Source organism: Musa acuminata, chromosome BXJ2-2 (assembly GCF_036884655.1).
Source record: "Musa acuminata AAA Group cultivar baxijiao chromosome BXJ2-2, Cavendish_Baxijiao_AAA, whole genome shotgun sequence".
NCBI lineage: Eukaryota > Viridiplantae > Streptophyta > Magnoliopsida > Zingiberales > Musaceae > Musa > Musa acuminata.
This window is the reverse complement of record NC_088339.1, coordinates 31904740-31920228: the sequence shown is the minus strand read 5'-3', so window position 1 is coordinate 31920228 and position 15489 is coordinate 31904740. Positions and strand designations below refer to the sequence as shown.

At 36.0% G+C, this 15489-nt stretch overlaps 2 protein-coding genes across 4 annotated transcripts; one reads left to right on the top strand and one right to left on the bottom strand.

The window, feature by feature from the left end:
* Nucleotides 1-291: 291 nt before the first annotated feature.
* Nucleotides 292-5435, bottom strand: LOC135605044 (short-chain dehydrogenase TIC 32, chloroplastic-like). Its single transcript, XM_065094720.1, has 6 exons — nucleotides 5250-5435; nucleotides 3721-3952; nucleotides 3476-3555; nucleotides 2776-2929; nucleotides 2556-2634; nucleotides 292-447 (listed from the first exon to the last, which is right to left on the bottom strand). The coding sequence occupies exons 1-6, from the start codon at nucleotides 5353-5355 to the stop codon at nucleotides 292-294; spliced, it is 807 nt and encodes a 268-aa protein (XP_064950792.1). The 5' UTR covers nucleotides 5356-5435.
* A 793-nt stretch (nucleotides 5436-6228) lies between these two features.
* Nucleotides 6229-15230, top strand: LOC135606090 (SKP1-like protein 21). Of its 3 annotated transcripts, XR_010484676.1 has the most exons (11): nucleotides 6229-6514; nucleotides 7641-7980; nucleotides 8336-8560; nucleotides 8929-9120; nucleotides 9196-9306; nucleotides 9474-9549; nucleotides 10495-10598; nucleotides 10693-10835; nucleotides 12303-12436; nucleotides 14605-14782; nucleotides 14956-15230. XR_010484676.1 is itself a non-coding variant. In XM_065096883.1 (10 exons), the coding sequence occupies exons 2-10, from the start codon at nucleotides 7945-7947 to the stop codon at nucleotides 14619-14621; spliced, it is 1038 nt and encodes a 345-aa protein (XP_064952955.1). In that variant the 5' UTR covers nucleotides 6229-6514; nucleotides 7641-7944; the 3' UTR covers nucleotides 14622-15230. The 3 variants fall into 3 exon arrangements, 2 of the variants coding, with proteins under 2 accessions (XP_064952955.1, XP_064952956.1); XM_065096883.1 differs by having other exon boundaries at nucleotides 14605-15230; XM_065096884.1 differs by lacking the exon at nucleotides 7641-7980 and having other exon boundaries at nucleotides 14605-15230.
* The last annotated feature ends 259 nt before the right edge of the window (nucleotides 15231-15489 follow it).

Here is a 15489-nt window from a genome sequence, read left to right as displayed (position 1 = left end):
GCAAATACTTGAGTGATGCTATAAACGATGTTATGCCATCCTTGCATCACCAAGAGATATGTGAACATGTACTATAGTTTGCATCATGTCTTGATTTGATATTATAAAGAAAATGCAAACTTACTAGAAAATCTCAAATGTGAGCATCATGTAAAAAGTCCTTCGTTGCTTTATATGATTACATGATGAATGGTTAAAACCAATCATGTTCACTTTATGAACATATCTAAACTTATGCACACATCTGTCATATTGTCATTATACTGTAGAAAAATGTGTCAAACATGTACATTACCACTGAAGAAATAAACCATGGTGACGGAAATAATAATGCAAGCATTGTAATTCTTTTTGTACATTACCATTCACAAAACCATGGTGACGGAAAAGATTAGTGACAATGACTCCTGGGTGTAGTGAATTGGCTGTTATATTCACCCCTTCTTCCTGTACAAAATGCACTTTAATGTCATATGCAAATGAAGCTTGTTAATGATGAATGCATGACCCACACAAATGGTTATGATGCACAAATGCTAAATTCACACAAGATCCAACTAAATTTTATGATGGATTTTATCGGTCTAAGACAATCCCCCTTTCCCAGAACTTAAGATCAACTAAGAAGGATTTCACAACAAGCATGAGCTAAACTAATTGTTTGACAACTGATATTGCCCTCCATAGAACCTAATGACAAGAAAAGATTCATGTAGCTGGCCCTAAATAGTGTTGGGACTTTGTGGCTTGTAGTAGTTGTTTTGATGCATTACTAATAAGGTGGTATAACTGTTTTATGACAAATACAATAACAATCCATGCAGAAAAGCCTTAGGAATACGATGAAATTTTGAATTTTCTTTCATTATGCATGTTAAGAATGGCATAATTTAAAATAAAGTAGGAAACTCAGGCAACAGCATCATAATGCCACAACAAATACATTAAGAAACTAGAATATGAGAGGAAAACATTGGTTTACACCAACCATTTTCTGTTGCTGGCTTATTCAAAAATGGGCAATGATTGGAAAATCTTAAGAACACAGGCTTGTTATTTTTCCAGGTTGACTCATACTGCATCATGGACAATGCTTTCATAGAACATAATTATCTTCATTGAGTCAGTCAGTTGACCTTCTCTTAGCAAAAATTTCACCATGAGATCAGGCATTATAAGTTTTGAGATTTTCAAACCCACCAGTACAGGAGTAGGAATTGAGTAAAACTGGAAAAATTAGAACAGCTGCTGAATGCTTGCTGCTCTTCCTTCAAAGCCATGAGAAAAGTTTTAGGAAATATTAAGACATCATCTAGTGCCAACCGTGACTAACAGAAGACCCCTTTTTCTACAATCTGATGAGTTCATGATTCTATCTAGGTATATCTACTTCTATCTGAAAAGAAAAAAATCTGCGTCCATCTAGAATATTTAAAAACTAGATTATTTAGGGTTCATATATTGGTGGAAGGGGTGTAATTTTGTCTGATCTGATTATATGAGTATTGCATTACTGTCTTTCTCATTTGTCTAGTAAATATATGCTTCACTGTACTATTCTGTAAACTTTCTGAAGCAACTTGGACGAAGAAAAGTAATCAAAATGTACTAATTCATTCATATTGGACCAACAATGTCATCCTCCTTTATCTGATCTAGGAAAATTTTATTTCAATCTTCCTGTGGGCTTACAATGTTTTGGATAGTAATTAGGTTCCTGAAATATGTTTTTGACATCACATAATTTTCTCATCTACATAATTATTCAAACATTTAATATTTTTTCAATTACTCTCCTCTAAACTATATCTGAAGCTTATCCTACCTTCTTGGACATATTAACTTTATGTTTTTCTTTGCTGACTGTTGCAATCTCCATGAGTAGCTTCTTCTGCTACCTGGAAGCAACTCTTCGTAAGTCAAAATGCAATTCTTTTTCTTCTTACTAAGCTAGCTAAGTTATTTGGTGTCTCAAAGGAGAACTAATTACCTTCTATACTGTATTTGAGCACAGACGAAACGACAGCATTTTGTTGTTCCTTATTCTTTCTTAGGTGTTCATCTTGTATGGGCATGGTTTCTTTCATTTTTAGTAAATTTTGATCATGCCATATCATAGAATGGTGTTGGCACAAGGGCTGTGCCACCTGCTGAAGGTGAGTCGAAGTGCCATACCTGACCCTTTGTCATACCACTATGGGCACATTACTAGAATGAGTGTGACATGGAAAACTAAAATTTTGTCTAAGATAATTGACGATCTTTTTAACAAGACCTTATTGGATGTTAAATAGACTAATAGAGCATACATGGCGATGGATAATTAACAAAGTCAAGAACAAGAAGTCATAAGATTGAACAATTAGGGGAGGCCTGCATTAAAATAGTATATAGATATGACAAAAGAATGTGGTTGAGAATAACACTAACAAAAAAATGTTTTATGTAATAAGTACCAAAAGAATTAAATATGCTCACTTGTACAGAAAGAGGTTCTTTAAAATTTGTATGTACTCAATCAAGATATTGTGATATCCAACAGAACTAAGGAATACCTTTAAACGTTTAGATAGCTCAACTGTGTGCAAAATATTAGCAAGTTTTGATTGCCCATAAGCAAAATAACAATAATACCTGAAAAAACACTATATCAGTGTCACATGAATAGATATAAAAGATAAAGATACAAAAAAGATCTTAACAATTAAATAGTTGACTGAGCATAAGTCAGAAAATGTCAACTCTAAATTTACATCATTATTTGAGAAAGTTCACCCTGATTTATCATTAATCTTGTCAAAACGAATGCCTTTAAGGTAAGTAAGCCTGTGTCCCTCAGATGAAACATTGACTATCCTGCCCTCAACATTACAGCTGCGTGTCGTATTCTTCATCTTTTCCAACAAAAGATGAGTGAGAAGAAAATGACCTGAATAATGAGAAACACATTTTATCAATTTACCATAGTGAATTCCTTAAAGCATGTATAGGCATGTCTCAAAGATCTCGTTCTGCTAGGATTACACTTCTCATTACAAAAAGATCAAAGAGAGTGATTCTAGCAGATAATTATATAAACCATAGGAAAGATATAAAGAACTTTACAAAGAAGACAAGGCTAATATAAGATATATACCAACAAAAAATTCCTTTGACAACAATTAGTATTTCATCAAAGGAAATTAGTGCAACAGTAGAGGTGCTAATTAATATTGCTGTAATGCTGACATCAGAACTTATTAAAAAGTTAAGATGTCATATAAAGTGGGATACAGATCAAATTCCACATAGAAACAAACATTATTCACTTAGCATCGCTAGAGTTCCATAGTTTCCGAAGACGATGGATTAGAAACATTTATGTATCGAAATCTTATAGCTATCAGTATATAGTGGAAGATTCTACTACTTATTGTATTTAAAACATATTTCAATTCATTTTCATAAAAAGTGATATAATACCAATGTAACTCACCAATGTGGTTTGTTGCAAACTGAAGCTCGATACCATCATGTGAACACATAAAGGGAGTTGCCAAGATTCCTGCATTATTACTTGAAGAGAAAAGGCAAACATGTCATGTCATCTCCTGACATCCTAAACTGAGTTTGAGAGGTAGCCAAAAAGATCAGAAGTACACTCAAAGGAAGACCAAAACGTACATCCATTATACACTTATAATTTTTTGCCTATTAGCATGAATGCTTGAGATTGCTTACATAAGGATGTTTAGTGGAAGATTTAGAGCGCCGAATTGTGAAGTGAATTTCTTTACTGATGCCATTGAGCTCAGGTCCAACTCCAAGACATCAACTTTTGCAGTGGGGATATCCTTAATGATTGCATCTTTAACATTATGGCCCGCAGATAAATTCCTCACTCCCATAACAACATGAACACCACGGAGTGCCAGAACACGTGCAGTTTCAGTGCCAATGCCACTTGATGCTCCTGTAATTAAGATGAAATATTAATCTCACAAAATTTTTGTATAATAAGCTCACCATTTGTCTAATGAATGACCAAATTCTTCCAAGCATACAAATCTCTTCGAGTCAGTGATCATGAATTCCTATGTTAGTTTTCTGCAAGTTTTCCCTTCATGTTATTGTGGCCACCTTTTTTCCTTGAAGGAATAATGTCACACCATGTTTGCTGGTTCCCTACTTGTTTTAAACTTTAAAAACTTCAGTTATTTATCACATAGTTGGCATTCTATTAAGCTGGAGAAGTGTTTCCATGACTTACCTTTCAATTAAGCAGAATACCAAGTTCAAATGATTGGCATATATCACATAGTTGGCAGGTGATCAAAAGCTAGAGTCATGATGTTTACCACACACTTTTACATTGCTGAGATGATTATAAAGTTCACAGTTATATATATGTTTTGCAATATGCTAAAGGCTTACGTTTTGTTTATCATAACCAAATAGTAAAAATTAATCGTTCCAGCTGTTACTGCTCTCATAAATTTATGGTTTGTTCATAGAGAAAACATAAATTTAAGATCCCATTATTCTCTAATAAAGAGTACAAGCCAACACGTGGTCTTCTAGACCTATCATGCGATGTAGTACCAAACTATGAGCTGCAGTTGAGTGGGTGACATGCAATGTCAAGCATTAGGATGGCAGAACAATCAAATTCCTAAAAGACAAATGTACTAGGATCACTAGGAAGCATTTCATATTTTTGTACATGACCAAACACACCGAATGGCCTAGTTGATGAATGCAGAAAACTTGTGAATTCGCTTATATGCTGTCACAAGCATTCCAGACTAACCAAAATGAAGCATGAGATCTTACAATCCCCACTAAGGGCAGTTCTTTTCACGCTGAAGAAGAAAGGAACTCCCGAAAGAGCGGTCCTCTGAAAATGAAGAATAAGACGACCCGTGATCCCAAATTGGCACTATTCTATAGTTATAATCCAAGTGAGCCCATTCATTCTACACCACTAAAGTTGTCCCTAAACAGAAGAAATCTTGTTAAAAAAATGCTAAAATTTAACCAAGAAACGAAAGATCACCAACCAAATACTCCGCACTTCCCTTATTTCCTCGATGCACGAAGTAATAAACAGACTGGAAAATCTTCATTGCAACTAGATGATTAAGTATGCATATAAGCAACAAGTTTTTCCAGCATCGGCAGTAAGTCCAAGCAAGAGAAGCATAATCTTGGAGAGCAAATGGCAGGGAAACACAGAGAGAAGGAGAGGGATCCCGTAAACAGAGGAGCACCTGTAACAATGGCAGTCAGGCCACTCCCATCGAGTCCCTCCGTCACTTCCTCGGCCGTGGAGGAGGAGGAGAAGCCGGTCGGCCCTCGCCTGTGGAACGGCCACATCTCTCTCTCTCTCTCTCTCTCGCTCTTGCTGGCTCGGTCGCCGTACCAATTCAAACTGGACTGTTTCGGACAGTCTATGAATCAGGGTCCAAATTTGGTCAGATCCGTGAACAAGATTCGTGTTATTACATATATATCCTTGCAGATTTGTGAAAATGATATATATATATATATATATATATATATATATATGAAAAAACTCAAATTAACTACTTCAAATAATAGTTAATAGAAAATGTATGTAAGTAAATTAAAATTAAATTTAGGTGAATAAACATAAAATTCAATTTTGGTCGCATACGACTACAAGTAATCCATGCTCGACTTTTAGATCAAAGAAATGTGGAGAAGGTAAGAATCTTCTTTTTATTCATTTCATTAATGCATCAACCCAGTTGTCATTCCATAAACGTTGGAAATCAATGTTTATTTTCTAATTCCATTAAATGGTCAATGTTTCCATTGGCATACATGTCTGATCGAAATTGTTGGTCTCAGTCTCCATATGTTTGAAATGATATTAATTTTCATGCTGTTGAGTCACAAATTTCTAGGAAACATCGACGTGTTACGTTTGCAATTGAACCTTATCTGAGGTGCGAGTCGAATGCGGAGCCAATTCTAATCCTTCATTGACCCAATCGACCAGATCTAATTGGGTCCATAATTCGGGTCAATTATTTCGATCCGGCCCATGGTATCAAACCTCTTTTGACGAACGAGTCGCATACGACGGATCCAATTCTAATATTTTGATGGGTCGGATCGAACCCAATTGACCCGATCTAATTGGGCACACTAGCTGCAGACCGATCAGGTTGAGCCACGCCCATGGTCGTGGCAGGGAGTTATATGGAGTGGGGCAACCCCATTTTGGCGCTGCGTGCGCGTAAGATTCATAGGATAGAGCTCGTCTGGTTCGCCCGCCCCCAAATCGGGAAACGAGGGGGAGAACAAGATATCCGATAATTGAAGAGGCCAATTTCTTCCAAAACCCTAGAATTCGTCTTCCCCAGTCCTAAATTTGAGATCAAATATTCATGACACTCGGTCCATTTCGTTCTCGGATCAAGTTCCTCTCTCGCAGTCGGCCGCGGTGAACCCTAGCCCGCCACTCGCTCGCTCTTGGGCGCGGTCTTGGAAGACGTTCTGGTGTCAGGTAGTGGGATCTTGTTGTGTTTTATCTTGTAATCGGGAAAATGGGACTATGAGTTGGGCGGTTCTTTGGTCCTCCATTCGTTTTTATGTGGAATATTTGTTGGGTTTCGCCTTGGTTTCTTTTTTTCTAGACCGTAGGTAGTTTAAATCTTTGCGTCTTGGGGGAATCTGTGCGGTTTTGAGATGAGGGCTTTGCGGTAAAGGTGGATCTTTCAATGTTGTTTGGTGATTGATTACTGAATTGTGTTGTCTTTGCCAGTATTTTTCTGGATCATGTTTTGTTCTTACATTTGTAAATGGAAACAGGATGACGTTTCCACCTTTTCTTCGACCTTCCACCTGTTCTTACATGTTCCACCTTTTCTGGAAGATGTTGCCTTTGTCTAATGAAGTGTGGATCTGTTGGCTAACTTGTGGTTTAGCATGTGGGTGGTTGCAACTAATGGGATTAGTGTAGATTTTGATTAATTGTGAATGGGTATAATTTTATAGCAATGATTTTTCTTTTTGTTGCTTTTCCAAGGTAAGCATGATGTCACTTCAAATACTCATTGTTACTAACATGTTGGTTGGGAAAGTAAATTTGCTTTGCTGCTATCTTTTGTTTCCTGCACTAAAAGCTTGTTCAGGCAATGTCAAACTTGGTGTTGAAGTTGGTAAACGTTGGCATGTCTAATGGTGTCCATTGTAAATTTGTACATTCATCTGGTCATCATAACATCATTGTTCTCACCTGAAAACCTTGAAAGTGAGAGTTGTGGACTTATTCTACAGCATAGTGCCACATTAGTTGTCACTGTTGGGCTCCTGTGGTTCTTGTAGAGTCTAAGAGAATGGTGTCCTGCTTTGTGCTGCTAACTCTTTGATGATGGACCTTGTATGATTCTACTGCATTATAAATACGATATTTGTGGTGTACACAAGGTGTGATTCATGGATTTCAATGAATTTCTCTCTATTAAAACTAAGGGTGTTAAATAAGGAACTGAATTTAGAATAGAGAGAACTTTGCTGTGGATGATTGGCAAGTTTTTTAATGTTTCATATGTACTTTGTGTCCATTTTTATTATTACTTTCTGGCAGACCTTATCCATCTTTCTAACTGTTATTTCTTTTCTCTTGATAGGCCAAGCAAGTGATTGAAGAATCTATTTAATCAGCATGGTTTTTTCCTATTAGTCACCGTTTTGATGCTTAAAGAGTATATCTGTGCAAGTTATGCAGAGTTATATGTCCTTGAAGTTATATATTGTGTTGTGTGGGGTTATTTTTGTAAACAATTACTATCTACTCTATTATCAAAGGTCTTGTTGCTGGGGTAGATCATTCATTAATGCCCAATATTGGAGTTCTGAACTTGGTGGATCAGTTTTGTGACTTTGTTGTCATTCATTTTTTCTCTCTTCTAGTTTGCAAAGAGGTTTCCATCGATGTCAGAGAGCGAAAAGGCTATAATAAAGCCAGAGGTATATTTGACATTGTCATGAATTTTTCTAGTAAAAGAATATATTTCATTTGTCTTATTGTCATAACTATTTTTTGGGTGTCCCTGTTCTTCAGAAGTTTTCACTGGTGCTCCATGGTCACTGAATCAACAGCTTTTATTGTGTTCCTTGGAATCAATTTTTGGCACTCTGAATTTTTTGCTCCATCGATTTCCTTGTATTCTTTTTTGTCTATGTCCAGTTTTAGTCACATTCTATATCATGTTAGTGACATCTGACAGTTCCTATGAAGTAATTATTTAAATATTAGTTTGTTCATCAAGCTAATTAATGTGAAGACAAACAATAACAAGATTAACTATTTTTGTAATAACAGGTCATGAAGTCATTTATCTGGCTCCAATGTGCTGATGGGTCAATTCAACAAGTTGAAGAGGAGGTTGCAATGTTTTGTCCTATGATATACCGAGAGATCCTCCAGACAGGGATGGGATCTTCTAAGAACTATGCTATATCTTTACCTGAACGTGTCAACCCGGCAATTCTCAGCTTGATATTTGATTATTGCCGATTTCATCAAGTTCCAGGCCGCTCAAATAAGGTTTTTGTCATATTATTTCTTTTTTTACTGGCTACACCAAATTTTCCTTTCAGTGTTACTAAATACATTTCCCACAAAAAGGCATTTAATAATGGCTATACTTCTCAAATCTTTGATTTTACATACATATCCCTGTTAAACCACAAAAGTGATAATTGGCCCTAAATTCAGATATCATCTCTGGGCTGCTAGAAGTCTGACATAATTGGACACGAGGACTAAGATTTTCCTTTTCGAGTATACCCTTACATCAAATAGGACACATGTAATCTAAGCAGGAACAAATCCAGAGATTAGGTTGGGTTGGGTAGGCGTTGGGGATAATTAGGTGTCATATAGCTTTCTAACTGTTGCTCCATGATGTCTAGGAACGGAAATCCTTTGATGAGAAATTCATCAGGATGGACACAAAACGACTGTGTGAGTTGACTTCTGCAGCAGACAGCCTCCAACTAAAGCCATTGGTCGATCTTACCAGTCGAGCACTTGCTCGAATGATAGAAGGGAAGACACCAGAAGAGATTCGGGAGACATTTCATTTGCCAGATGATCTTACTGAGGTTATTTTTTTCTCTTTTAATTACATGTTCTTATTTCTTCTTGCACTTACTCTGTGTATGGGGTTCCTATATCAGGAAGAGAAGCTGGAGCCATTGAAAAATGTGAATGATGATCCACGAATTCGGTTGCTCAATCGATTGTATGCTAAAAAACGAAAAGAATTAAAAGAGCGGCAGAAATTAAAGGTAGTTTAGCACCTGGATTTGATTATTCTTTTAATTCAGAAATGTCTGCTCTTCTCACTGGAGATGTGTTTTAGATATTTTGCTGTCAAAACTTCTGTGTGAATTGTTATATGGCTTTTTTTTACACTTTAAAATTTATTCCTAAAGGGTACCTAAACTTATTTCAGAACACTGAAGTAAAGGAAGAGAAGAAAGATGAGCGTTCAGTTGATGAAATCTTATCTTTTATAAATGGAGATGAAGGTGTTTCCAGAGACTGATCTCTAGTTTCATTATATTTTGAAATCTTATCTTTTATAAATGGAGATGAAGGTGTTTCCAGAGACTGATCTCTAGTTTCATTATATTTTTGTTTCTAGTGCCACAATTTATGACTCGCTTGTGCTTTCGAATTATAACCGTATCTGCTTCAGTTTCACTTTATAAATTTTCTGACTTGTCTCTTACTATTTTTTGGTTTTTTAAATGGCTTATCTGTCTCCTGTTATGGTATCTAAGATTTTTATCATGGAACCTTTGATTGAAACAAAGTCGAAAACCACATCTGTTCTCGATTTTATTATTCATGTTTCATACTGGTCATTTAGATGCATGTTCAGGGGCTTTTAGCAAATCCTCTTTCTTAAAGTTGTCTTGGTTGGGGGTTTAGTCACCAACTTTTGGGGAATGTTAGGTTGATCAAGTCAGATGCATGTTCTTTTAGCAAAGTCCTCTTTCTTGATGCCTTTTTTGTTTTGATTTCTGTTCTATAAAGTTTCTTATGATGGTGATGATGTGCTTACTCAGAGTTCAGTAATGTTTAAACATAAATATTCCTTGGGATTCTAGTTATCGTCATCTCATAACCTATTCATTTTAATAAGAAGGGCTTGGTTATTGGTTTTTATTGTGAGCTCTGGTGGAAACCTTTTTATCTAATCTTTTTTTTTCGTACATAAGCTGGTTGTTTGCTTGCTAGCACATAATGGTTTAGGTCGGAGGAATGGTAACTGCACCTTGTTAAATCTAATTCTTTGAAATGCTTTGTTATGTGGCTTCTTTTTCCCCTGAAGTCTCAATAATTACTGAAATTGACTTCATTCTGCTTGTGCAAAACATGTTTGAGGTTAACATTTGAAGTGTGATGTTGATGACTTCTTCAGATCAAGTGTTAAAAATGCTGTCTTATAACCTTTTCATTTTTGGCAGACTCTAAAGGAGTTAAAGCTATTAAGAATAAGAAAAAGAACAGGAAGAAGAAAGATCTTCCAAAAGATATTTCCAGAAATGACCCTGCCAAAGTGCACAAGAAGGTTACTGGTTTTCTTTGCGTTCTTTAGATGATGAGATTTACAATTATCATTTAGTAGTTTTAATCTATTATTCTTTTTGATGTTTGGACTATAGAAGGAAGCTACATTTTCTCCGAGTCCAAGTCAAAGTTCAGAAGCACAGGAGAACGATGAAGATGCTTTTGCATCAAATGGTGAATTTGAAGATGGTGATATTGATGATGAGTTAGATCCTGCAGTGAAGGAAGAACTTGATAGGCTAGTGCCGTTTGTCCTTTTGCATGATTGCTGATGTTTCATTTCTTATTTTATTTAACAGGCTATGTTTATGAAAACTAGTTTATGTTAAACTGATTTATACATTTTGTTTCTTGATTTACTTCTGAAGATAATTTGATTGATCCATATTTTTTGTTGTGTTATGTTGGTGATTTTTTAGTATGAATTTGATATTTAATTCTAAACTGCCTTGTATAAGCTTATTTATATCTGTGCCTTTTTATGGTCAGATACTTATTCTTATTAAAATGGTATTATTTATAATGCTGAGAAGAGAGTGCCTTAGATATTTTCCTTTTTCCCTTGCAAAATTGTTAATGTTTTAACATATTGCTAGTTATTTTCTTGAAAAGGTCATTGAGAAGTGGATAAATTTTTTTGAATATTTATAAAGATTGTCATTAGGATGTGGGTCTAAAAAATTTTCAAGTGTTTACTTGACCTTGTCTTGGTATTAAAATCCATCTTCATGTATCAAGACCATTTTAGCTGGTTTTCTAGGTTTTACAAACTTAGGTTATCCCAGAAAGAGTCGACAGGAACCCAGCCTGGTAAAGTGGTTCCTTGTCATTGTAGTTCTGGTCACTTGGAGATTTGAAAAATACTAAAGTTGAAGCCCTAGGTTCTGTTCCATTGGTTGTTTTGACCAAATAGGCAATCTTTATATATACATTCTTGGATAACAATTCCATTTCTAGCTTGGGAGTAATATTTTTGTTTTATAAAACTAGGTTGCAAGTGAGATTTTGGCATCCGTGTCCCTGAAACTTGGTTTCCAGGAGGTTTCATAAGCACATTTGAGGTGGTGATGCTCTGTCTCTCTCTATCTCATCTATTACCTAATAAAAAAAAGAAGCTTTTGGGATGTCTTTATCAGCCGCCTTTTATCTCTTTTTTGTTGTAATTCAATGTACAAGCTGAGCTAACTTTATAGTTCCCAACCTAGATTGGATGTATCAGACTGAGATGATCCCTACATAATACAAATTATGAAACATGTAAAATTCCACCTTTCTCTCAGCCTTAACCTGTAAAGTTAGGGCTGAGAGAAAAGTCTTAAGGCTGAGAGAAAAGTCTGCTGTATGACACCTGTAAAGTTAAAATTCCACAAATTATGACTCATCTTTAGAATGACATATTTTATTAAACTCAATAATATGATATTTTCTTGTGGGAAAAGTCTGCTGTATGACTATCCTATGCTTTCAAATTTTTTTTATTTTTCCTCAAAAGGTTACTCTCTGCTGATGTCTGCCGTGTTTTTTTTTTGGCATCTTACCTGATGTGATCTCTTTAAAAATTTTTGATGCTTAAGTATAATAATCATATCCTTAATTTATTTGGTGATGTATTTTTTAATAAGTTATATGGTACTTACAGGTCTCAGCAATTGTTGCTTGTGCATTTAGGATGTGTAAAGCTTATTATCCATTTTGTTTTATGCAGAGAAGTGGAAGATTTTGCCAGGAGACTAAATTCTGATTGGCCCGAAAGAATGCAAGAAATTTTGTCTTTTGGACAAGATAGAAGGCTCGTTCCAAAATTGATGAACTCTAACGGTTCACTTAAGAAGTTCACAGGTCTTGTTAAATTCTTTGTGCTTCATGTTATGTGTAATTAGGGGATTGTTTTTCTTCGTTTGTCTTATGTTGTAGCAGGGCAGACATACCTGCCATGCTATCGTAACTATGATTTTTCAGTTTTTCTACTTTTGATTTTGCTCTCTTTTATCTTTGTATTCTTTTTATTTCTTCAGAAAAGTCTGCTTTTATATTACCTTATAACTTAGAGACTTAATGGAAAGGGAAAAAGGGAGAAAAGCCTGAAGTTAAGGTTCCTCTCCATCATGCTTTCGTGCTCAGCGACCAGCAGGGACCATCTAGCTCGTCTCTCTCAGTCTAGTGACATTTAAGCTCTTGCATTTCAAAATAAAAAATAAAATCTTAAAATGAAAATGTTTACTTTTTCATTCTTTCCCAAAGACAATTGAAAATTCAACATATTAGTGGATGCATATTTTTCCTTTTATCCTTTTTTTTTTATTTTCAAATCATGTTTTTGGCTGATCCCAATTCCCTGATTCTATCTAGTGTACCCAAATCCGGGACCTCTTATTTGACCCTAGTCCCAACCTTACAAGCTTTGGTTTATGTTCTGGGTTATCATTTGAGGGGCTAATTGCAAATTACCCCTGCAGTTAGACCTCCTTAGCATCCTGATCCCTAGACTTAAAAAATTTACATTGAAATCCTTATAGTTATGAAAGTGAAATATCTATATCCATTTATCCAAACGTTATCGATTTTATTGATGAAAACACAAAAAATAATGGGCAAAAAGATAATTTCAACGTTCTATATGGTGATGGCGAACGATGTCGGTGGTAGCGGATAACGACGTCGCTGGGGGCCACCGGTGGCTGCTGTGGATGAGAAAAGCGACAATGAGAGGTGAGGGTCGCTCTGCATCTGTGTTGACGTCGACGCAGTTACCGAGCGACAAAAAGGCCGCTCTCCTCATCCACAATAGCCACTCGCTGTCCTCAGCGGCATCACCATCCGCCACCACCAACTAGAACGTTGAAATGACCCTTTTACCTATTGTTTTTGTGTTTCCGTTGGTAAAACTGACGGCGTTAGGGTAAATGGTCCTAGATGTTTACTTTCATAATTATAGGGATTCCAATGTAAATTTTTTAAGTCTATGGACTAGGATGCTAAGGAGATCTAATTACTTGGGGTAATTTGTAATTAGCCAATCATTTGAGGCATGGGTAGAACTTGAGCTTCTCACCATGTTTGCCCAGAAAATAGAAGAAAATAAATCATTGAACAGGAGTTTAAAAGTGCATGAAACTTGCACTATGCAGAACCTAGGGTTCCATGATTTGAACCACTGATTCCTAGGTCTCTAAAGAGCAATGTCACTGTGGACGCAGGACTCACCCTTAACAGCACACAAAAAGTTGAGTTACAAAAAACACAGTGAAGATATTTAGTTGAATTTGTAAAGATGGTTCTGCAAGAAGTTGTGTAGACAGACAGTGAAAGTTATTGAGCAACCATTTATGCCCCATCCAAATAATTTTCCAAGTTTTATAGGTCCATATCTTTCTTAACAGCTTAAACTTTTGGGGTTTGTGGTAATTTAATATAAAATCATTTTCATGATACCTAGTAAGTTGTGAATTTTGATCTGTATCTGTCCCTCTTTATTTAACTAGATGTTCAATTAATATTTCAACAATGTCCTTCCCTTTAATTGGCTTGCAGCATTTAGTTGGGTTTAATTTTATGTGTCAATTCTAATCTAACTTGCATGTGAGAGAGATCAATTGGGCTCTTTCTTGGCAGCTTAAGCATTTGAGATCTGTGGTAACCCAATGTAAGACATTTATCAATACATGAGAAGAGAAATTGGTTGGATTTTGATGATGGGAAATGCACTTGAAAGTAGTTCACAAATCCAACTAGGACGGGTGCATTGATCGTCACTTAAAACCTATATCGATGAAAGCCTCATGCATTGGGTTCATCCTTTTTAAATTGATACATTTGAGTATCATTAATTCTTGTGTATATGAGCTTCTAAGAACTTGTGTTATGAAAAAGGTACTTGCATCGGTATTTCCTTTCAAGTGTTGTGCCTAAAAGTTCTCTTTGGCAGGAAAGTTTTTTGTTTTCCACCTTTTCTGGATATAAATGTCAGCTTCTTTGACAAGCGGATGCTTTTTTCTCATCTATTGCAGGATTGGACAGGAGATAGTTGTTCTGCATAAATTCTATGCAAGGGTATCTCCTTTTCCAGAAGAGTTGAAGGACCAACTTGGCCGGTACTTGCACTGCTTGCCAAAACCATCTCATGGGGAAGCAAGCAGGTGGCCTAGTTGATGGATGTGACTGCTTATGTGAGAGCTTCTTGCAATTGTATGAGCCTTTGCCCTCTACCAGATGACGGAAATGGCTTTTGTTGCCCCTTTGGACCCTTCTTTGAATTGACCTAGTTTCAAATTTTGCTTCGCCTTTTTCTTTTTAATGGGTGTATAACATTTTTAGATGATAGCTGATGCCATCAGTCTGATCTGCCTAACTTGCTGCAGCTCAGTTTTATTTAAGCTCTTGTGGATTACTCCATTTTGCCAAGACTCTAAACCGACCACAGCTGGAGTCCGGTTGAAGTGCTGCTGCAGGGGCCATGATCCACCGAGGTGCCTTCGAGGGGATGAGTGACCATCCCTGGTAAATGTTCAAACCTTTAGGTGATATAATTTGTTCCACGAGTTATATACGGGAAAGCCACCCTGTTCCAATCTTGTATAATTTGCTATGTTGTTGGATATTATTATTTCTTCTATGGTAATTTTGTTTTGTTCTAGTCCAATTTGTAGTTTCCCAGGCATGTGAAAGACTCGGCGTGTATGTACTTTCGAGCACTTATGAGCATCACAGCTGCCTTTGTTATTTTCTTTAGATTATATCAGATGGTATCGTCTGGTATATCAGATTATTTTTATCAGATCTGTGTAGGATCCTGAAATCAAAATATGTTTTCATCACTCGTCTTTCATATAAACATTCTAAACTGTTATAGTTACCATTCAGGTCTGGATAGGAAGCACAGTTCTTTGAAGGAT